This window comes from Chiloscyllium plagiosum, chromosome 2 (assembly GCF_004010195.1).
Source record: "Chiloscyllium plagiosum isolate BGI_BamShark_2017 chromosome 2, ASM401019v2, whole genome shotgun sequence".
NCBI classification, from domain to species: domain Eukaryota; kingdom Metazoa; phylum Chordata; class Chondrichthyes; order Orectolobiformes; family Hemiscylliidae; genus Chiloscyllium; species Chiloscyllium plagiosum.
The window spans coordinates 45,783,779-45,808,772 of record NC_057711.1 but is presented as its reverse complement, the minus strand read 5'-3'; the positions used below and the strand labels follow the sequence as shown (position 1 = coordinate 45,808,772).

The window sequence follows — 24,994 nt, the reverse complement described above, 5'->3', positions numbered from 1 at the left end:
ATGATGTTAATATTATTTCCAAGGCGGACTAAAATTTGTAGCATTATTAAGATATATCCTTTACCAGCCTTACTCAAGTCTACTCATTAGGACATGAACCAACAAAAACCTCATTGACAATTGAGAGATCCATTTCAATTCTAAGGTTACCACTTAAGATGAGAGTTCAATTTTTGGGATATACAGACTGAATTGATCCTGCATTGATCTCTTTTATACACCACCTTTAGTGTCACAGCAAAATGGAAACTGCTTTGTTGCTCTACTAAGAATGGAAGGTAAAATATACCCCTATATAAATTCCAGCATTATTTTTTCAGTATTTTTGAACTCTGTTTATGCACTTGGGAGCTCCTGAAAGCAACAAGACATAATTTTGCTTCATGTCAAAGTATTTCAGGCTGTAGAGAAGATTGCGATGCTTTTCCTGTTGAATACCTCATCATAATGTTCATCACTTAGAGAAGACTATGGCTATAATGCTTTATTTGAATTCTTTTGAACATAGTTTCCTAAAATGATATAATAAATATCACATTCTCTTTGTGAGAACAGAAAAAGCATAAAATATGAAACAGTATCTGAAGGAGAAAGATTAGTTAGCCTTTTGGATTATATCAATTTCATCCGGAACTATTCAACCAGAACCTTCTTCCACATTCAGATATTGATTGCCTGGCAACAAAATGCCATAAGTTTCAGTTCTTAGTTTCATGTTCCAGGCTTTGTTTGCTTCATTTTACTTATTTTCATCTATACAATAATATTAGGATTGCTAGTAGATACAGCTGAACAGACTGTTTGCTAAAGTGCTCACACAAGTAATAAAAGAAGTTTCAGTAATTAACAACAAAATTCAATTCACTGCTGCATTAATAGAGTGATGCTGTTTATGAAGTTTTCTTTTTTTAAACTGTAAGAAATAGATCTTTATTCTTTAACTGATTTGAGTGCAGTTTTCTTGTAAAACAGGCTTCTTCAGGTTCACAGCCAAAGACAGCATAGTTTCATGCCTGGAGGAAATAGCTCTGCAGTTGTGTGGGTGTTGAAAGCGGGTCTTTACACTAGCTGATGCTCTATGTAATTAGCATGTCTTTGCTTGATAATTAGTGGTGTGGCTACAATGGTGCATAGCCCCATGGAAGCTTCTCAGGCATGTTTAGACAGATTGAAAAAGTTTGTACTCTGGGGAACCTTACAGTCACAAAAATGCCACTTTGTACCAATTCCCACACTGAAGTTTAGAAATGTGACATTTAGGGGATGCAGCTTTCCAGAGTACTTAAATTAAAAAATGGCATTTATTTGAGTAGAAATGAGTGAAATTCACATTTTGCCTTTTCTCATAAACTTAGAACATTACTTGGTACTTGACAGGTGACTAAATATTTAAAAAAACAATATTGTCATAGAGCAGCCAAAATGTACAGCAAATTACCTCAAATAACAAGGAAGAATAGAATTATCAGAACTGTTCTAGTTATTGTTTGAGGGATAAATGTTGGCATGGATGTCAGGAAAATACTTGCTCTTTTTGAAAATAATAGGAAGAGAATTTCCATGTGCATCCACATACAGACATAGCCTTGACTGTGCATCTCATTTGAACGATGGCACCTTTACTAATGCAGCATTCCCTCATCTCTGTGCTGAAGTGTCAATTTAGATGATGTCTGAAATCCTAGGGGTGGGTCTTAAACCCGTGTCCTTCTAACTTAGAGGTGAGTTCACTTTCTCTGATATTAATAATAAAATAGTTCTCAAGCAACTTCAAAAATACACATAAAGAACATTCACAAAGGGACAGGAAGCTAGCCAAATTTTGTTAAAGAGAAAAATGTTTGAAGAGACTGAAGGGGTTAGAAAGGGAATTCTAGATCTTGTACGCTGAAGGCTTTCCTACCAAGTCAAGGTGACAAAAGCCAATGTCAAGGATTGAACGTTTTCAGGAAAACACAATGTGACAGGTAATGATCATAGGATCATGGTTTATAAAATGGGATTCTTGGAGAATTATGTAAAAAGATTAATTGGGCAAGAATATATATTTGATACATGGAGGGGCTGGTATAGAATTTAGGTATATGTAAAAAGCAGAGTTTAATGTGGGATAGCATGTAGATAGCAAAGTTTTGGACATGTTATTATCAGAGAATAGTACATTGAAGACCAGCAGGAAGAATGTTAGAATTCGGTTGGAGGTGGTGAAAGTATTAAGGGTTTCAGTATTGCTGGTGTTGAGGTAGGGGTTAAACAGGCAGGCTTGGTGCACCAGTAGAACTAAATTGTCTTTGTGACAGAATATAGGGAATCTGATACCTTAATGTCAAGCATTAAGATTAAGTTGCAAACAATTAGGTTAAGAATGAGTGTAAGGGAATTGAATTAATGACAAGAAAAGTAAAGGTGCCATCGTTCAAATGAGATGCACAGTCAAGGCTATGTCTGTACCTGGATGCACATGGAAATTCTCTTCCTATTATTGTTGTGGTTCTGTTCGCCGAGCTGGAAGTTTTTGTTGCATCTGTTCGCTGAGCTGGAAGTTTTTGTTGCAAACTTTGATCTTCCTATTATTTTCAAAAAGACCAAGTATTTTCCTGACATCCATGCCAACATTTATCCCTCAAACAATAACTAAAACAGTTCTGATAATTCTATTCTTCCTAGTTATTTGAGGTAATTTGCTGTACATTTTGGCTGCTCTATGGCAGTATTGTTTTTTAAATATTTAGTCACCTGTCAAGTACCAAGTAATGTTCTAAGTTTATGAGAAAAGGCAAAATGTAAATTTCACATTATTACTGGGGCCTGGAGATGATGACTTTGGTTTTCTCAGTATCGAGTTGCTCATGCATAGATAGTAATATAGTAGTATTTACAATAAAATATTACCTTCTTAAAGTTAATTTAGTTAGAGTTTGTTCTAAATATGTGCTATGTCTCCTACTTTATTGTCAACCTTTAAAACTTTACTGTTAGATGATTATTTGTTGAAGATATCAAGGACATCCTTAAATTGCATAACCATTGGAGCCATTCCACCACTCCCTTTTCTCTTGATTCTTTACAAAATTCCAAATAGGGAGAGCAGTAATTTTGTTAAAATAACAGCAAAGTGACAGACTGTCTAACTATTCCAATAGTAAATTAGAATCATCATGGTCATGTAAACTAAAAAACGTTGATTGCATTAACAGAATCAGAATGTCGACAATATCTCATACACCAAGCTACTTAAAACGATTTGCAAAATTACTGCAAGGAATCAAAAACACATCATCTTGTAGTTAAAAATAACATCAGTGAATGAACAGTGATAAGTAAGTCTTGCTATGTAAAACATTGATATTCTTGCCATTTACGTATTTAAATTAAACTTGCAGTCAGGATTCAGCAGTGCGTAACATTCTATGATACTGAGCACAATTACACAGGTTAGCATCATATGCATAGAGCAAAAAATCAATCAGTGTGTTGACCACTCACCTTGCTCCTCCCCCACTTCTACCTAAACATAGATATAGACCCACAAATGAACAAGTGTCATGGACACTTATATATGCAAGCAATAAGACTGATTGATTGATTCCCAACTGACCTTACTGCAGTACTATGTGATTAAAATATTTATTTCAAACTTCAATTAATATGTGATTAACATGTAAGATTGAGCTTTTAAAATAGTATCCTGAGTAACTTTTAGTTAGTGAAATAAATGATCAGACAAGTCAATAGACCTGAAATTCACAGACTTCATGTGAAAAGATGGAACTACACACTTACTCTGCTTGTAGTCAGAATGTCAGTTCTGACAGATTAGCAGGACAACTGCTCCAATTTTATAGTATAAGAGATAGAAATTCTTATCTATTAATCCATCTGGAAACATAGCCAGTTAAAATGCATATTAAAGCTTAAGCATTTTCAAGAAGCTAATCCTTATACTTATGAATAAATGTAGTAATGTTACATCGTGTACAAATTTTAAACTAATCTGCGATTTACAGTAAGGGCAACAAGATACTCTAATGGTAGTCGATCATAACTGTTTGATTTTGCCTTTTAGCATCATCTGAAATGATGCACTTGCAATTCCCCGATTTTCATGTATAATTACATTCATAAATGCTTGCTCTTGAGAACCTTTGAATATTGTTCAGAATGGCATTACTCCCATGTGTCTCCTGATTACAAAACAAAGGTACTGATATCAATGAAGCTCCTGTTTATAGTTGTTGGTTTAGGCTGTTATTTAAGATCAGAATGTACAGTACTTAATGTTATTCATGACTAAATGTAAAAACCACCATTTATGAAGAACATAATCTTTTCTCAAAGCATAAGTGGGTGGGGGATGCTACTTAGTGCTGGAACATTGCACTGTATATAGTATTAAACTGCATTTTTAATTTTATTCATACCCCTGCAAACCATGAATTGAAGATGATCAGTAAAGTCGTTTTAAACAGGAAATGTACACAGTAAATGATAATCCTGAAAATAAGTTTCTATATGGAGAATACCACAGCTTAACTTTGTGTGAACATGAGAATGATTTTCTTTTAAGTACTTGAAGATTGATTGTGTTACAGAAAATACAGGTTGCTCATACATGATATGCCAAATGAATAGTATTTAGAACTGAGAGAAAACCAACAATCCCATCATCCTGATTCTCAGCCTGTATAATACCAGTCAAAGCTAGCAGCCCAGTGGTTTGCCTTATATCGTGGTCCAACTCAGTCATCTGGTAAGAACTTCTGAATGAGATTAAAGAAATCTCTGTTAATTATTTGTAAAGGTCAAAATGCTAATGGCTTGCTACTGGGGTAGCCTGTTAATGCCTGTTAGAGCTCTAAACTTCTTTTCCCCAGCGACTTTCAGCTTTGTTTATTAAAAATACACAGTTCTAAAGTGTTTGAATTTAAGTCATTGTCTCAAAAGTCAAAATAATCTGAAAGACCTGTTGTGACTATTTTGACACTGGAATTTTTCATTTATTTTTGGAAGTACTGGAAGATTAAGACAGCTATACAGTAAATAAGATTGTTGACTGTAGTGCATGTACTGTCAGACAGTTAGAAAGGGTGCAAAATGAATGTAAGCAATCAACCAAAAGTTGGGTCTATTGAATTCTTAAGTCACTTTTTATGAGCCTGTAAGGTACTGTAGGAATAATAGACATGGTAAAAACTCCAATTCTCAATATTCTTAACCATAAAAATGGCAAGTGGGGTTACATATGTTGAAAATGCACATTAAAAGGTAATGATGAATCTGAACAACACTATCATAGAGAATTTCAAGTAATCAATTCTAAAGTAACTATTGAAGCAAAACATTGCACTAAGTAGAATGATTCGAATGATACCAGAGCTAAGAGAATACACACATGAGAGATGTGCAACTGTATCTACGAAAACAGAGAGTTAAGGAAGATGTCATGAAAGTGTTAAGAGACTTTGAACATATTAATGAAAATTATTAAAACCACAAGTGATTTAGCAGCCATTAAATATACACTATGATATACTAATACTGAATGTATTGGAAGAGGATATTGAAGGAAATCTTTTAATGCAAAGATTTGTTAGATCATTTTATATATTATAACAAATGATGTTGCACCATTCAATCACAGCATGATCGTTAAATGGTATGGATATCTAGGGGAAAAACATCCAAGAGTATGATAGCAAAGCAGAGAATTTAAATTTTACTGAAAAGCTCCAGTGTAGAGCTCACAATAGCACTGTATAATGAATCAATTGGCCTCCTTCAGGTGCTGAAATTTCTATGATTCTGTAATTTGTTCCAAGGTCACTAGGACATGGAATGTTTCACTGTACGTTCTTTGAAACAGAGATGACAAGATTATTTCTAAGGATAAGTATTTAAAAGGAAAGAATTTAAAACTATTAGGAAAAAGGGCAGAGAGATCATTCACAGCTCTATTTCATAATTTGGCAATAACATAGACACAGTACAAATTTCTCTTTGTAGTTTTAAAATGATATATATATGTAGAAATATCTATCTAATCTATCGATCTATCTATATATATTAGTATGGCACTAAGAATTGGTAAAGAGACTGTTTAAAAAAAAGCAGAATTATATCAATTGTTCAGCTCTAGTTATGCGATGTGTGTATATAGGAAAAGGAGCTACGTTATTTGTAATAGAAGACAAAGGGGATGGATTTGTAAAGGTTTAAAAACAGACTTGCATAATTAAAAAATTGAGCCTTTTGAACAGCATCAATACGCTGTTCGATATCTTTATAAAGTGTACTGGAGCCATCTAGTGCACAGCAACCAATTGCCGTTTGTTAAGAGTAAAATAATCAATTTAGATGTTAATTCATCATTATTTTTGTGTAATTTCTTCTTGAAAATAAATGCAATTTCATAAATTCCACAATATCTACAATATATGCTACCCTTCAGATCATAACTAATTGCTTAGTTTTGGTTAGGAGAGGTTAAGTGTTAACGTTTTACTGATGTAGACACTTCTGGATGCAACATATTCATCATGTTCAAAGATGATGTTCTTTTCTACAATTTGAGTGGAAATGAATTAAGCAGGATTATGCATTGAATCAGCTTTTGTGTGACTAAGGAGGTTTATCTTCAGTCATTAGTATTACATATTTCTTGGCTATTACACTAAGAGATTTAGGAGATATTTTGTTTTGGAGTAAGTGCTCATCTTGGGTTTAATTTTCCTCAGCTAGAGTTAAAATAAAAAACATCATACAATCAACCTTCGCAAAAATGGCTATCAGATACTTTCAACATTTATGTTTAAAATAATTGGGCACTACGTTTCTCTCAAATGTACAATACATAAAGATTTAAGAGAATTGAAACCTCCAGTGAGAAAAAAAAATCTTCCTACATCAGAAATCAAGCATGCAAGAATATTTTAAACAACTTATAATTATATCTTGCATCTTAGAGTTTTCTGCGTTGCCCAAGTAGAGTCAGTTCTTTGTTTTCTAGTTGCTATTTCACACAGTACAAGCTTGTCGTTTTCAGTATTTTTGGCCAACCTGCCAGAGGGCAAGTTTATTTTTAAATCTCTGAACTCTGAATAGTCTTTATTTTTCTAAGATTGGAAGCAGATGAAGTGCCTGGAGTTAACAGATCGTAGGCTTGTTTTAAATTATGAGAATGGGAGTTCTCCCCCTTTTGTATTTTTATTCTTTTGCTAAGAAATGCCTCATAACCGGTAGTATCCTAAAAATAGGATCTGGTGCAGCTAAAATTAGTGAGCTGTGTGCTTTGCCAAGGAGAGTGGAAAGGAATGGGCGTGGAGTAGCAGTTTCTCTGATCCTGCTCTATTCATTCAGCGATTCCTCTGAGAATGTAGGCAATGATAAAGTGCCCTTGAAAAAAGCCACAGTCTCCAACTCCACTCTTCAGACTTCTGGGTGCCAATAAGTCTTTTAGCCCAAGGATACACTTTTTTTTTTAATTTAACAACACAGCAGTAAAACACAGATTCTAGATTCAGAAAGGGCAGTAGATAAAACAAATACAATAAGCTTTTGTGCATAAAATGATTACTTTTGAGCAGCACAAATAAAATTACAGAAAACTGCTGTACTGCTTTGTATGTGCTCAAATAATGTTTTACCATTACCCCTGTAATGCACACAATATATATTCTGTCAAAGGTACAGTTGCCTTCTACGTAAATACACTGAACTATATTTTAAACAAGCATATCATTCATAATCTGGACTTTGATTATGCCAATTAATCTTTGAAATGGAACAGTTGATTTATAATGGGAGCACTGTCAGTTCACAATTCTTCCTCACACCATACTGAAACATTGACAATATCCTTAGTATTTAAGAAATTCGGTATGTTTAATTTGTTCTCTGTGTCTCCCCTCTTGTTTTCTTTATTCTGGTTCTTGTTTCTTCATTTACTTTCAAAAGCAGATATTATGAAATAATCTAGCAAAACTAATAAACTCCAAGACTTCTATGTAGCATGTACTTTAGTGCAAGTTTTCACCTTATTTTAGAACAATTGCAAGCTCAGTAAACTCCCTAATGTCGGAAGATATCTTGCTTATATTGCTTATATTCTTTGCTATTTAGAAAAGTACTGAATAGATTATTCTGTTATGTAGATACCCTTAATATTTGCAATTGAATTGTTAATCTCTACTATGTCATAAAGAAAGAGCAAACCAAATATAAATGGTGGGAAAGTATAGATCTAATTGCCAAGTTGAATTATGATTTCTGATAAATGGTCCAGCTAGAATACAGTGTATAGTTTTGATTCTGACCACACTATCAGAAGAATGTGATTTCAGTGTAGGGGTACAGAGGGGATTTACCAGGTTCTTGCCTGGATGAAACATTTTAGCTATGAAGAAAGGCTGGATAAGCTCAGGCTGTTTTCTTCATAGCAGCGAAGGTTGAGAAGGGGCCTAATTAAGTTATTTAAGATTATGAGGGGCATACCTAGACAGGATGTACAGAAAGCAGCTGTTCCTCTGAGTTGGAGTCAATAACAGGGGGCATAATTGTAAGGTGAAAGGTAGGAGGTTTAAAGGTGTTTTGAGGTAACTTTTGAGGTTTTACCCATAGGATGATGGGAATACCATGTCTATGAAGATAGTTGTGGCAGGAAACTTCACTCCTAAAAAATACTTGGATGAGCACTAGATATGTCATAACTTTCAAAGCTGTGGGCCAAGTGCTGGAAAATGGGACTGGTTAGATTTAGAGTAGATTAGTTAAAGTAGAGGTAAAGGTTCAAAGAGCTGAAGGTCCTCTTCTGCAATGTTTGATTCTATCATTCTGTTATATAAAATGGCACTATTTAAGGGTAAACTTTATCAAGTTTATTGTCCTGCCTGCTCGGAGAGTTAATGGAGTACAGCATGTAAGAAACCTAACAAAAATGAACAGACAAAAGAGATATGATTAGAAAAAGGTATAAGTGGTGCAGAACATTTCCATCAAAAATGATGAATATAAATATTGAGAAAGTAAGCTGAAATAATTATTCAAAATTGTTTTCCAGTTATTTAAAACAAATTAACCTCAAAAAAACATTTTTTGGAAGTTTCTCAGAGGTGAATATTAGCACAAAATTGCTAAAAAGGACTATATTAGTTAAATAGATTGAGAAAGATAAGTAGTTTTAAACATTACTTTACGTTTATATTAAATTGTGAGTAACTAAGCATTCTTGCAGTCGGGGTTGTTGAGTGTGTAAATGTCACTGTAGTTCAGAGGGTCACATGTATCAGTATTCTTGCCTTTAGTTGTCGATCTTTCCTGTGGGGCATTTGTGATAAGGCTTCAGGGACAAAGCCAATAATTGATGTGGAGTGCCATAGAAAGAACTGTGGTCCTTATGTCTGTGTGCCTGGGCCCCACTAGTCTGTTTCCGAACCATCTGAAGTATTTGGCCCCCCTGCTGCTCTTTGTAATGAAATAGACCTCAAGCGATTTCTTTATCCTATATACTGGACTTTATTGTGTTAGTGTAGTGTATTCACAACTATTCAGAAATGAATACCAATACTGTTTCCTTGTCACGAGACCTCCAAGCAATTATATATTCAGTCTTTAAAAAAGTGCAAAAGATTTCAATTAAATGCATTTTGATATTACCTTATTGTAAAATTGTTTGAATTTTAATCCTTTTATTTCAGAACAGACAGTCTCTAGAATAAAGGGGAATTTCACATGCTTTCATTAATCAGTTATCTCTTTATTTTTGCTTTTTCAATTTTAACCTTTTATACAATATTCTCATCATTTTGTCTTTGTTCCAGTTCTATTCAAACATTAATGGCTTTCTTCAAATCAGTAGTAATCCAAATAGCTCTGGTGTAAATGACTAGGTTAGGAAATGTGGAGGGAGGGAGAGTGCTGGACAACAGTCTTGTTTGTGCTGCTCATTGCTATCCAGTGATCCAGTGAGTATGAGACTCAGCTATCCAGAAATATGAAAACAGATTGTAAGAGCTTCTAAAAATGTTTAAAGAAGAAAGAGTTAACAAAGCAAGCATTGATTCTACAGAATTGTTGAAGTGGAGAATTAATGATGGACAATAAGGAAATGGCAGATGCTTTGAGCACATATTTTGTACCTGTCCTTAATATAGAAATCATATGAAGGAATTGAAGGGAAGGGTCATCTTAGGAAAATTGCAATCACCAGGTACTGAGTAAATTGTTCGGCCTACAAGCTGATAATGAATATAATTCCTTTATTCAAAAAGAGAGGGAGATAGAAAACAGGACACAGAACTGCAAGCCACTTAACATCCATAATAAGAAAAATGTTTGAAGTTATCATTAAAGAAGAAGTTATTGCATGTCACTTGGATAAGTGCAAAGTAATCAGGCAGAGTCAACATGGTTTTGTGATTGAGAAATCACATTAGACCAGTTTGATGGAGTTCTTTGAAGTAGTAAAGCATGATGCAGATAAACGGGATCCAATGTATGTAATGTACTAAGATTTCTCGAAGACGTGATACGATGTCACACCACTTTATTACAGAAATAAAAACTCATGCTGTATGGGGTAGCATTGGTAGAAGATTGGCTGGCTAACAGAAAACTGAGAGTAGGTGTAAATGGGTCTTTTTCAGATTGACAAGATTGAATGAGTAGTATACCCTAGGGATAGTGCTATGATCTAAACGGTTTACAATTTATATCAGTGTCTTAGTTAAAGCAAAAGGAAGTATGGTTGCCAAATGTGCTGATGACACAAAGATAGGCATGGAAGTAAATTATGATGAGGACATAAACAGATTACAAAAAGATATTGATAGGTTAAGTGAATGGACAATGATGTGCAATGGAAAGTGTGAAATAGTTAATTGTGGCAGATAGAATAAAAAAGAACCGTATTATTTAAATGGCATAAAACTGCAGAGCTGTGAAATGCAGATGCATCTGGATGTCCTACTGTACAAATTGCAAAATGTTAGTACATAGTTGCAGCAAATAATTAAGGAACCTGATACAGTATGAGAAGAACTGAATACAGAAGTATAAAGGCTATAGTTAAGTTATACAGGACACTGGTGAGACCACATGTGGAATACTATGTACTGTAATGATCACCTTTAATTGTGAGAGGGTGTAAGTATATTGGAAGCAGTTTATGAGAGTAATACCAGGAATGGATAGGTTGCCTTATGAGGAAAGGGTGGGCAGGGTACACTTGTATTCAGTTGAGTTTAGAAGAGTAAGGGACAACTTGATTGATATAAAATATCCTGCGGGGTCTTGATAGGGTAGATATTGAGAGAACATTTCCTTTTATAGGTCAAAGTCACATGACACCAGGTTATAGTCAAAAAGGTTTATTCAAAATCTCGAACTCTGCCCTTTGACAGGTAAAGCCTCTTATGGGAATATCTAGAATTAGGGATGACTGTACTTCAATTCAGGAATCAGCAATTTGTTTTTTTTTTCTCTCTGCATGTCATGAGTCTTTGGAATTTTCTTCCTGAAAAGATGGTGAAAGCAGTGTTCTTGAATAATTTTAAGCCAATGGTAGATAGACTCTTGTCAAACATAGGGTTGAAAGTAATCAGGGGTTGGCATGATTGTTGGTATGACATTGCAGTCAGATCAGCCATAATGTTATTGAATGGTGGAGCTGGCTGAAGGGGCTGAATGGCCTGTTCCTGATTCGTATATTCTTAAACTGTACTTCAACTTAATTTTAAAAATTGGCAAACTAAAGATTGGTCTAGAAAAGTCCTTTTGACACACTTTCTATAAAAAGTGATGATAATGGTAAACAAGATTTGTCATCCATTTTAGAATGCCCTCTGGGATTTGATGATCCAGTGCTAGATTCCATTCAATGAAGGTAATAATAACTACTAGAATGTGTTTCATATTAAAAGTTTTGAGATTTCCTGTTGTATTCTTAAATCTTGTACAAGCATTCTATAACACCTTGTTCCTCATGCCTATACTTTAGGTAATGGAGAATAGGTATATGTTTATTTAATTTTGTACCCAGCTATTTTAATCAAAATAAATGACTTACAGATGAAAAGTCTATATGTTTCTTCTAAGTAACAGACTGAGATAGCTTTAGTGAAATTTGAATTAATATATATATAAATGCTGCCAAATGTACAGTCCCTAATGTCCTGTGTGCACTGTCATTACTGTAACAGAACAAATGTGCAACAGATATTGATGTTCTTGATAGAAACCAATTCTTAACTGTTACTGCTCCTAAATTTGAGTTAGTGTCTGGCTTTAATGTATCAAAGCCAGTGTCATTAATGATAGTGTTTTACTTTTATTCTCATCTAGTTTTAATACGTATTTTCCTTTATATTTAATACTTTTCAATGTTTGGAAAGTAAAATAAACAACAGTTAGATAACTACTGATTAAAACAAAACATCAAAACCTTTCCATTATAACCGTGAATACCTGCAAAATAAAGGACTATGCATTTGAAGCAGAATAGGAATTTGTAATGTAATGTTCCAAAAAGGGTTAATAAGTTAATGAGTTCAGTCCCATAACAGGAAGCTGATGGAATATTTGCCATGAATGGTGAGGTTTGGCTTCGGTTGACATGAAATAAATGAGCTGTACATTTAGGATAATACATGCTACCAGCACTTAGAAATCCTGAACTGAAAAATACAGATGATATGGATTAAATCAGAAGTCACACGACACCAGGTTATAGTCCAACAGATTTATTTGAAATCATAAACTTTTGAAAGCTGCTCCTTCATCAGGTGAATAGGACTTCATCTGATGAAGGAGCAGCACTTCAAAAACTTGTGATTTCAAGTAAACCTATTGGACTATAACCTGTGCCATGTGATTTTTTTCCACTCCATTGCAGCACCAGCATCTCCACATCATGCATTCAGATTGATACAGGACACTGCCCTGACAAGGGACGTCACGTGAGCCAAACACAACATAGACATGTTCATCAAATCAGATCTCAGAAAAAGAATGAGAAGAAGCAAAATTCAACCCGTTTATGACAACATACCAAACAAGTTTATTTTCCTCGCTCACTGTGTCTTTGTTCAATTTTTTTTCTTTTTTTTTGTATTTTTACAAGTATTGTGTATTTCAACATTCCATTTCCACTTTTTAGGTAAATACCTGTACATTTACCAAGCATAGCAACTTTCATTTATTAGTAAAAGAAATAAAGTGGTATGGTAGTGCTTAGATTAATGTAGATTCTTAGTATTATCTAACATAACAGCAGAAATCAAACAGAATACTTAATTCTTCAAATACATGTGTATTTTCTTTTTCTAAATGCAGGTGCAAAGTATTGCTGTACTCTTTGCAGTAGCAATTGATTTTGATGGGAGGGAAATTTCAGATACAAATTACTCCATGAGGCTGAACTCCTAAACAATTTATTATGCTGTATTCAGATGTTCAGCATAACTTCATATAACCCAAGCCTAACCTTTCAGGTAACAAGTCCTTCATTATGTTTATCCCCTGGTTAATTAATACGCCCACAGTGGCTTCATCTATGGGATAAATATAATCGAGAGAAGAGTGTTCTTTGATTTTTAAGCTGAGTGCAATTATTGTAACTGAAACAGCCTGCTTGATGGTTTCAGTTTACTTATTTTGTATTAGCTGATATGCCTATAGGAATGCACCTGGCAACATTGAAAACACTGCTGCCTCTGAGTCAGGAGATAGTAGATCTCTGAACGCTGTGTTGTTATCAAACATAATATCCATGTCTTAGGGAAGCAGACTGGCACATCAGGCTAATGACTCGTCCATGTAAAAAGAGGTTCAGTTACGAAAACAGCCTGGAGCAGTGGGAAAAAAATGGGCTGCCTTAAATTGGACAGAGAAGAGGAAGAAGATGTCTGACTATAAAATCAGAGATAAATTTAAGTCATTCATTGTCAGAGACAGAAGATTTGATATTGATTTTGTTTTCAAATGGGTAAATTTACTAATGAATTAAACTTTATTCATTAGCTATGAAATAATCCACAAGAAAGGATAGTGATTAGTCATTCAGAGGTTTCCATTCTCCACATAGTATTTCATGCTTAATTTTTTAAAAAAAGGCTTATTCTAAGCTAAATTGTGCAATTTAAGTCTGTACAATGGTTTAATTTCATGGATGAAAGAGCAATGAAGGATGCCAACATGTAATGCAGTGAGATCTTTAAATTATTGTTTGTGTTTTAACAGGCAGGCAAACTAGTTTGAAGTATAAATCTTAGAATTTTTTAATTTACCTCTTTTGTCTGTTTTGGTTGGAAATTTCAACATAGTTTCTTGTCAGTAATAGATATTCTACATTATCTGAAATTGTAAACTGTGATGAAAGTGGGAGAAATAATCCTTAGCTTGATATGAACTGCTACAGACTGTGCAGTAAGTGATTGAGAAACGGATCATTAGTTTCTAATATGTTGAAGTATATTAGCACACTTCACAAACATTTGATGCTCTATGATAATCTTTAAATCTTTTTAGAGACTAAAATCTTTCATACATTTTTTATAGATAGCCCGTTTGAGTTATTATTATGAGTATTTAACTGAAGAGGCAGAAAGTTTGTAGAGAGGTGCTTACCAAATGATATTTGATTGAGGATTAGAAATGTCAGAAGAACTCTATTTTTGTTGTAAGATTCATTGAAAGTGAAATTAATGCTTTTTCATTTTACACCTTGTAATAAATGAGAAAAAATACTAAATGCTTTTTAATAAAATGTGTTCCCTATTAACAGATACACACATACAAATACAGTAGGATCAGTTTCTTGAATTTTTTTGTCACCTGATGATAACGTGCTTAATTTATAATTTACTTTTATGTTCTTTTTCCAGTAGTGTGAAATCCAGGTTTCCTTTCTATGGCTATTTCACAGATTGGCCTAAAAGAATTCTGCTGTTATGTACTAGAATTTAGTATGATCATTCCTCATTAATAATGGTTTTAGTTGAGATTATATTTGGTAGTTAATTTTTAAAAATACACTTACAGCTAGCATCACCAAATACAAGCAGATTATTTAACTGTTTAAAAATTGTATAAATTAAATTATAGCCTCTTTGTGGTCAGATATTTGTATATTATGCAAGATTGATTTTATGGTGGGTGCTGTAGGTGTGTGAAACAGCATGTCTGCAATGGAGTGATAGAATGTAGCTTCACACCTTCAGTCTCCTCACCTGTCTAACAACAATTTGGTTTGGCAGTGTCATTAAATAGAATCATCAAGCATAGAGCTGTGTCTCGCAGGAAAGAGGTAAAACCTTTGACACTTGATTAAAAGGGACATTGGCATGATTGTAGTAACTGACTGAAGTGTGGAAATTATCGTTTTGCAAAGTTTGCAGATGGGCAGTGTTAGAACAATCTCAACATACTGGCACTTGCTTAAATAAATTTAGAGGCACTAAATACCTGTCTATTTCTTATTTACTTTTATCAGCTGAAAATAATGCCAAAGCATAATTTTCCGAAAGCAGCCTTTCTTTACATTGACAGGGATTGACAGGTTCTATTATTAAGTGGGAGTTATAGCAAGAGACCAGGCAGTCTCTCTCGGTGCAGCAATTGAAGCAATCATTTTTATTTTTATCCATATTTGTATTTGCGTATGCTCTGTGTATGCATGCATGAATGAATGCCTGTGTCGATTAGAAACACATATTGGTTATGGAGAAATGATCACTCAGGCCTGAATTTTGCAGAGTAAAAGTTGACTCCAGAGCCATTTATGAATTCAACGATTCACATACCATTTCTAGTAGTAGTAATTCTCATGAGTGTGGAATAGATAGCAAGCTTGCACCCAGCACACTGGACTGGATAGTTCAATTACAGAGGTAGACATCTCCTGTCCCTGCAGTTTTTGTGGAGTCAGGTCAACTTCTCTATTTTTCATGGTTCTTGACCACTTAGAGGAGTTGTGAAACTTAGCTCTTGTTTTATTAGAGACAGTAAGGGTCTCACCCTCTTCTCCCAGCTGCGTCTTTTTTAGAAAAAGTCCACTGAATTAACGTCACTCAGGCACTTGAATGGCCAGCAGTGGCATTTCCCAGGTTCAAGAGCCCCAGAAATAGAGCTTGAACCCACTGAGAGCTGCCAGCCCAGTCACAGGTTATAGGTAGGACCCCTCTTTCTGATACCAGCTCACTTGATCAGACTGAGTGACTTGGAATGAGAAAGGCCCCTAAGATCTTATAACAAACTGTACACAGGTTTGCTTATCGTGGTGTCCATTTTACAAGCCCTTTCCCTCCACCAGTGAGTTCAAGCCAGTGGTGGTTGAATGAGTCCTCTAAGTTGGCATTTATTGCTGACCTCAATTAATGTTATAGTTGGATGGTTCGGTTCCCAACATTTATCCAAAATGTGGTAGGCAAGGAATGGAGGTCATACTGGGCAGTGCAATGTAGAGGCAGGAGTGTCTCTTTCTCCAGGATCACTAGTAGAGATCATGACATGAGACGTGACAACTTGGTCCAAGATTGCTACCCAGTTAAAGCTGTGCTACCCATCTGAAGGAGTTCCCAGAACCATCAGAGGAATTACCTTTTCTACTCCACTGGTTTAAGTGCCACCACCATCTCTCTGATACCTTACTTACTCTGTCTCTGCTGCTGCATCCAACTTTCTCCATGGTTCACATTCTACCACGCTCACAGTTGCCTGCAACATCTTCTCCACTTGTTGTTACCTACCATCATCCCAATACCACTAATATTGTAGTTGCTTAAAATCTGAAATAAACACAAGGAATGCTGGAGAAAAAAAACTCAGGTCTAGCAGCATTTGTGGAAAGAGAAACAGAGAAAAGAGTGAAGTTGAGGTTTATCAGATCAGCCATGATCTCATTGAATAGCAGAGCAGAATAAGTTTGCCAAATGGCCGACCTCTAATGGTTTTATGGCCGCAATCAGTTTTCTCCTCAACCTTGCAGCCTCCACTTGCATTCAAATAAGCCGAGATAACCTCCATACCTATTGGACAATTGCAGACACTGACACTCCAGCCATTTGGGTCCCCTGAGTACCCTGTCTTAGTAACCATCAGACCGTCCTATCCTTGACCAAATCAGAAGTCCGAAGTGGTGTGACTGCCACCTGGTACAAAGAATCCAGGTAACTTGATACAATGTAGGGTCTGTAGTGAAACCTCACCTCATAAATCCTGAGTTAAGGCTGCTTAAACTTCAAATACTTTCTGTAGATATGTTTGGGTGGTGTCTAGGAACTCCCAAATGATGCAGCCTACCCACTATCAAGTCAAGGATTAGTCAGATTAATGTTATATGCTAACCATTGGTCAAAGTTAGATTAAAAACATATTCAAAATAATGCCTTTATTTGGCAACACATAACTTGTGCAATAATGATTCAGACCGGAACAGAAAAAAACATGTGAAAAGTATGTAAAAACATTTCAATTTTAACCAAACATTATCAAATACAATATTTTATTAATCGTGGAAAATCTAAATTCTTTAGGATAACTGTGCAAACTATTTGTAAAAGAAAATATGAAGCCAGATTTTTATCCTTGAGACATGTAGGTGGGGGGAAGGAAAGTTCTGTGCTTTCTGGGTGTATTTCAGGAATTAACAAGCCCAGATTGTTATCGTTGGGATGCTGGTTGAAGTCAGGCCATCTGACCCTGGAAATGTTTCAGATATAAACTGGAGCTGTTGGCTGCAGAGGTGGGCTGCTTAAAAAGTTTGCCTTGGTATTGTGGAACTTCACCTCAACTGTAAAAGTGAAATCACTGCAAACCTCACCCCTCACAGTTGGCATGCCCCCATCCTGCCCGTTACTAGCAGCATGTTAACACAGCGGTTAGCACTACTGCCTCACAGTTCCAAGGACCTAGGATTGATTCCAACCTTTGGTGACTGTTTGTATGGAGCTTGCACATCGTCCTCGTGTCTCCTTGGGTTTCTACCTTGCACTTCAGTTTTCTTCCACGATCCTAAGAATTGCAGGATAGGTGGATGGGCCGTGCAAAATGTGGGGTAACGGGGATAGGGTGGGGTTGATGGTTCAGTGTGGGATGCTGTTTGGAAGGTTGATGGGACCTGATGGGCTGAATGGACTCGAACTGCACTGTAGGGATTCTATGGTTCTGTGCCCCTATGATTTCTTCCCCTTCATCCCAACCCAATGTCATATCATGAACCCCTGCAAATCATTGGCATTTCCATGTCTGTTCAATCATTGCACTCTGTAGAAATATGGAAGCCTACAGTAGTAATTATATGTGTAAAAACAAAAGCTTTAAAAAGAGATTATTTCATAAATTCTGAATCTATTAAAACCACATGTTTAAAAAAAGTTCCATTCACTGCAGCCTAAGAAAAATGTCAGTCATATGAACTCTTAATATTACACTGCCTGAAATCGCAAGGCATTTAAGACCACTTGAGTTTCAATAAAAATTGTGACATAGTCCAAATCAGACAATCAGAGTAGTGGATCAAGCAGGGGCCCTGGTGTTTCAACAGAACACCTAATCAGACTTGTCTGAGAGCTGAGACAAATATTAGAAAGTTGTGAGTTTACTTTTTAACAGGTTACCTCATGCACACTATGGTTCACCACATCTCTGAGAAGCTATGAACCAAGACTTCCTTACAGAGCTAGCCTGACTCAGGAATGCTGAATGCATGCTCATGACTCAAACTAATGTAGATCTTTAAAAGGCACTCCTGACAACTGAAAGGCCTGGAATAGGGTTGGCAATCCAGAATTCAGGTCACTGCCACCATTTTTAAAAGGCTCCTCAGTCAACCCAACATAGCAAAACTCAGGCTCATGGTTTACTGATGGTTTTTGTGCCTATAAATCATTTTTTTTTTCTTCAGTGTCATCACATTTGATATCAGTATTTTAATTTCTTAGCTTTTCATGCAAATAATAAATATAATATAGGATGAATCCATACAATAACAGAATATGCCTTTGCAACCATATCCATGGTTCAGTAAAAGCTAGCAAAGTGTCACCTGTCCTGCCATCTGAAAGCTCTCATTCATTCCCTAAATGTAATTTACACTTTACAATGATAAGATCAGATTTCAAATTCGAACTAATTGACATAATGAAACAGAAATCAGAATGGCACAAGAAGCAGTTTAGATACATTAGTAAAAGACTCGATTCTGCATGGTTGATTATTTCTCTTCCCATTTATCATTACCAGTCCCCATCCACCACCACCACTGCAGAAAATTGAAATATGATTGGCTTTCAATTCAAAAGATAAGGTTTGAAGCATTTCCAACCACCTTCAGCCAGAAGTGCAAATTGGATTTAGTTTTTTTTGTTTCTGGTTCATGGGCATTGCTGGCTGGCCAACTTTATTGCCCGTCCCTCGTAGCCTTTGAGTTGCCTTGTTTGACCTGCTGATGCACTGTGGATTGACTCACTCTGCAGTTGCGGAGGGAGTTACAGGATTTCAATCCAATAACAGAATGATTTATCTCAGCCTGTTCCAAAAGTCCTCAAAACCACAGATGACAGTCAGTCTTCAAGCAATTTGAGTGGTATCTGTATAACATCAAGAAAAGACGAAAAGCCTTGGATACACCAAAGCTAATGTTCTTCATCTGCTTCAACAATGGCCTTTCCTATATCATAAGGTCCGATATTATGATCGCTAATGGTTAACTTGAAACTTCCCAGAAATTGAAGTAGTCTCTGTCCATGTGATGAGAGTCTTGGATCATATTCAGGTTGTGCTGATAAGTATAATGCAACATACATTCTATATGAGTGCCAGGTCATGATTATCTCCAGTAAGAAAGAACCTAACCACCTCCATTGACATTTAATGGCATTACATTGCTGAACCCTAGCAATATTCTGGGAACTACCATTGTTCAAAAATTAACAGGAGCAGCCGTATGAATACTCTCACTGCAAGATCAAGTCAGAAGTTGAGAGTTTTGTAATGTGTAATGTATTTCCTGACACCTAAAATCCTGTCCACCATCTACAAGGCTCAAACCAGGAGTGGGAAAGAGCATTCTTTATTTACTTGCATTAGTCAGATGCAACAACCAATTTTAAAAAAAGAGACCCTACCCAAAATAAAACAACCTAATTGATCAGCATCCCATCCACAATCTCCAGCATTCACTTCCTTCACCACTGGATCACAAGGATAGCAATGTAAAGATATTGTTAAAAGATACAGTGCTCTAAACTCATGAGATCTACTAACCAGGAGGGTATGGGAATGCCACCACCTGCAAACTCTCCTTCACATTACATACTATCCTGACTTGGATCTTCCTTCTTTGTCACTGGACTACACTCCTGAATCTCCATTCCTCAGCACATTATGGGTGTACTACACCACATGGACTGCAGCAGTTCAAGAAGATGGTTCATTACCACCTTCTCGAGGGTCGTGAGGTATAGGCAAATGTTCTGGGCATGTCTGTGATACTCGCTTCTGAAGAACTAATAAAAACCTTTTCATCCATTTTTTCAGAAAAACTAGAAATGCTGGCTTTTATATAAAATGATTTGTGACTTTTGTGAACAAATATCACAATGAGGGTATAAAAGCTGTACAGTTGTGGGCACTCCCATCTCACTCATACCTATAAATAAATATCTTTTAACTTAAACTTGAACTTAAAAGACTTGAAGTACTTTTAAATTATGAATATTTTATGGTAATATAATTTAAATGAGAGAGATCTGTGATGACTAATCCATTTGAAAGGTGTCCTTCAAACAATAAAGTTGGGAACCCCTGATGTAAGTACTTACACTCTAGATAGTTGTATGTGATTTGCTTTTAGCAATATCTAATTTATATGATAGGATGCAAAGTAAACACAACTTTCTTCTGAAATGAAAAGGACTTAACATAGTTTATTTCCAAAAGATTTATATGCAAGTTCATTGAACCTATTTGAGGCTGTCCTAAAACTGAAATTTAGATAATTGAATTTCGTGTCTCTGTTATGAAGAGGAAATACTGTATGAAAAGCACTAACTTTTTTTTAAATCATGCACTTAAAAATGGGTTGCATTTTGAAAAAAATCTCAAATAGCATTTATGCATTAATCAATAGGGAAAAGAAAACACATGAGACAAGAAATCAGTTGTTACTTATTTGTGGCTGAACTAAAAGATTAGAACATATTTGGTAGGCTGGGAGAAAGTGTTTTTAACAATGTTCAAATGACAAAGCTGCAGTCAGGTTCTTTTGAAATTTACAGGGATAGTGATTGGAGACATCACAGACATAGAACCATCTATGGCCATGTCTCTGAACCGTTAATTCTGATTGGCTGTTGTCAAGTGATCTTCCCCAGACGACAGGTGCAGATTTGCTGACAGGTGTGGATATCTTGGATGAGTAAAATTGCTGATGGCTAATAATGTAGCCACGTGTTAGATTGTAAAATGCTGAGCGCTGACAGAACACAAAGCCAACTTGCATGCTTTCAGATCATTTGATGCTAGAGTCAGCCATCCCCCACGGCCCCATATGAATTCTTGGGTGGCAAGGTCCAAGCTCTTACTAAACCCTGTGAAAATGGTATCTGTGTGTTATAGTAACGGCTAGGAAATGTAATCCTGTCAGTTGGAAGATGGTATAAGAATTCCAAGCCGTTTGTCTACTAGGGATTTACTGGAAACTTGCTGTAGCTCAGCTTCAGTTCAACAGTCCCTAACGTATTGACTGCTGTGTTTTTGTTACTCTTTGAGAGATATGAGATTTGTTTCCACAAATGTGTGGTTTGAAATTTTAAGTTCATTGAAGAAGATTGTGCATTTGTCTCCAAACAAAATAATACATGGGTCCTTCATACATGAAAATTTACTTAAGAAGTAAATATCTGCATGTACAATTATTGAAGAGAACTCTATCATAAAAGTGACACACTGGTTTACAATGCATCATGTTTATCTGAAGGGCATAAGTGGTTGATGACTTACATACAGTTATAAAGTTGCTCACTTTTTTTGTAAAACTCAGAAACATCTCTTTCATTAAAACTGTCCATCATAGGCAGCTTTTTGGTTGTATATTTATTCTTTGAAAAAATCACTACTGTGACATTTGCACCTGTCAACTATGGAATATTGCTGGACAGCTGGCAGTGTCAGCAAAGGGGACACTAGCAGAGCAGCTGAAAGAACATTGGCAGACAAGAACAGAAGCAAACTGACAAATCAGTGTGTGGCCATCAGATGGTAGAGACTAGAAATTGCCATTCTTTCTGTATTGTCTTGTAGATGGATCTTGCCAAATATACTGATATTATCAATAGCTTTATAGTTAAAAGCTATTAATGTACATTTTTCTCAGTTCAGCAATAGCTATAGTATTTGCTAAGTTCCTTGGGTTATGAGCCTAATAGTTATACATTGTCTGTGCCTGTTAATACTCTTCATCACTGACTGCCCTGGAATTTGCAGGGTCAGTGGAAGGACACATAATTTATTTGAATCACTTGGGTGCAAATGACACTTTAGACACATCTCTGGAATCTGCCTTCCTGAGGCTGTCATAAACTCTGGCAACCCCTATCCCACCTGCAAGTCAATAGGGAGGGAAGGGTTTTTACTGATCCCATCCCTCAACTCTGCTAATGTTCATATGAGAGCCTTGAGCAAAGGGGATGATCTGACTGTTTTTAAAATTCTTTTCTCTAAGTCCCAGCAGTTTGTCTGCAGTATATAACATCAGAGACAATTGGAATTTCAAGGCTAGTGTTTCTGCTTAAAGTCGTTACAGCATTTTTTTTATTGTCTACTTTCGGCATATATGCTATGCATATCTGTGTATAAGTATGTTTATATGGATGTAAAATACATGCATACTGGACAAACTGAACTGAATCCCATTTTTAAGCATAGGGATTCTGATGCTGATAAAACCATGAAGTAGTAAGTAATCTGCATCTCAGCAGTAGAAGTGAGACATTTGCCATACCCTTATGGTCTTTTTTTTTCTAATTGTAGACGTCAAATACTAAAAAGCTTGTACAAAAGCAAAATACTGCATATTTATTATTTTTGAAAAGTATGCCTATGTAACAAGATTTCTGCCAAACTTTCACCAAACTCCAGGTCCATAATTTTAAAATGTGGTGGTATTCATTTGATGAATAGCATTGTATAACAAGAAATTATCTGTTCTTAACTTTGCTACAATGATCAGGAATATTTGGTGAAATATGAGTTGCAAAACTGACTGTGAACTAAGATTGGAATTGATGAGATCAGTATATTTCTATTATAAATGCAAATACCTGTTGCAAAAGAACTCATTGAAATCAAAGAATAAACGCATTGTAAAATAGTGAGAATTCATGACTTAGTTACATATAAATAATGGACTTAAACCTTTTTGGTATCAACACCTTTCTGAACCAAAACCAAAAACCTAACAGAAGTATAGTTTCATTTACTATTTAAAACAAAGGAACATTAGCATATTTAGTTTGCTTTTAGCACATTTGTTTATAATATTATAAACATTCTCAATTTTTGAAGCTGTTGATAAGAAAAAAGGCTTTTTTTATCCCTCAATGATTAATTAAACAGCAATTGCAAAAATTTGATATCAGAAAGGCTATTTCAATTAGTTGAATTGATGTTTCAGAAAAATAGGACAGTATTATTGTAAATAGTAATGAATATAATCACACTATGCATATGGATCTTTTTGATATTTGTGGGTTTTTTGTCATTTACTATTTATTAATCAGTTTTGATCTTAAATGAGCTACAGTTTTGATTAAAGTACCTCAGTGGTTAGACATCCTTTATTATCCAGTGTGTCCTTGTGATCTGTGTAGAAGTTTGAACTTTACAAATTGTGTATTTCAGACGTTGAGAAAGAAGGGACTTAATGGCTGTGACAGCCCAGACCCAGATGCAGACGATTCAGTGGGTCACAGCCCTGAGTCTGACGAGAAGTGCAGAAAAATAAATGAAGATATTGATCTAATGATCAGCAGGCAAAGATTGTGTGTAAGTACGAGGGCCCTCCTTTATTTTTACTTTTGATATTTCTCTGAACCTGGCAGGCATTGAACAAGAAAGAAAACAAAGGCTGTGACAGCCCTGATCCTGACTCCTCTTACGCTCTCACCCCACGCACTGAAGAAAAATACAAAAAAATTAATGAAGAGTTTGATAATATGATCAGGAATCATAAAATACCTGTAAGTACCATGAGTTAGATGGCTGCTGTGCTAATGACTGCTGCAGTAAACTACTTTACCCTTTCAGTGCAGGTTTCTTTTGCATTAAAATATATTTCAGGCAGTTTTACCCGTAGTTTGCAAAAACCACATTATCAAATAGGATGAAAAAAAGTCCTCATTTAAAATCCTTATTTAATTCACCTATATATATATAATATATATATAGGTGAATTAAATAAGGATTTTAAATGAGGACTTTTTATATATATATAATTCAGCTTATATTCATTTTTGTTTCGAATAAATACCAACATTTTCTTTCAGAAAGTAGTTAATACAAATACAATCACAATTGCTTTTTAAAGTTGAAATTACAAACAAAAATTGTTCGGAGATTTTCAATTACTTTGAAACTCAGTGTCCCTGTAAAATGGTTTGTTGTCATCCCCTCAAAGCAGCTTTTAGATACTTTCTGAATTGTTAATTTACATATGATTGACTGATATTTCAATTAGTAAACCTGAGAGTCTAAAATTAACAGTAAATGATTTCAAATGCAATCTAAAAGAGAAAGTCTGTCCACAAAACCCTGAACAGTATGTAACTTATAAATAAGATAATAAATAAGATTTTTAATAAATCCACAGAGGAGATGACAGGTGTGGAATTGTGCATTCTTTTTATTAGTCAGAAAACACTGATTTGCAAGTGAACCATACCTTCCAAAATGGAACATTCACTACCATGTAGTATATGTTAAGCACATTGTCTTATATTTCATG

The 24,994-nt window shown here is 35.3% G+C and overlaps 1 protein-coding gene across 11 annotated transcripts in view; it reads left to right on the top strand.

Annotated features, from left to right (window-relative positions):
* Positions 1–24,994, top strand: part of mef2cb (myocyte enhancer factor 2cb) — a 239,047-nt gene that overhangs the window by 149,406 nt on the left and 64,647 nt on the right. For 7 of the 11 annotated variants that reach the window (XM_043708885.1, XM_043708890.1, XM_043708931.1 and 4 more), the window contains one exon: positions 23,893–24,036. In XM_043708885.1, the coding sequence (XP_043564820.1) occupies positions 23,893–24,036 (144 nt within the window). Of the gene's footprint in view, positions 1–23,892; positions 24,037–24,092; positions 24,231–24,994 lie in introns of all 11 variants that reach the window. The other 4 variants (XM_043708950.1, XM_043708906.1, XM_043708922.1 and 1 more) reach the window with 2 other exon arrangements.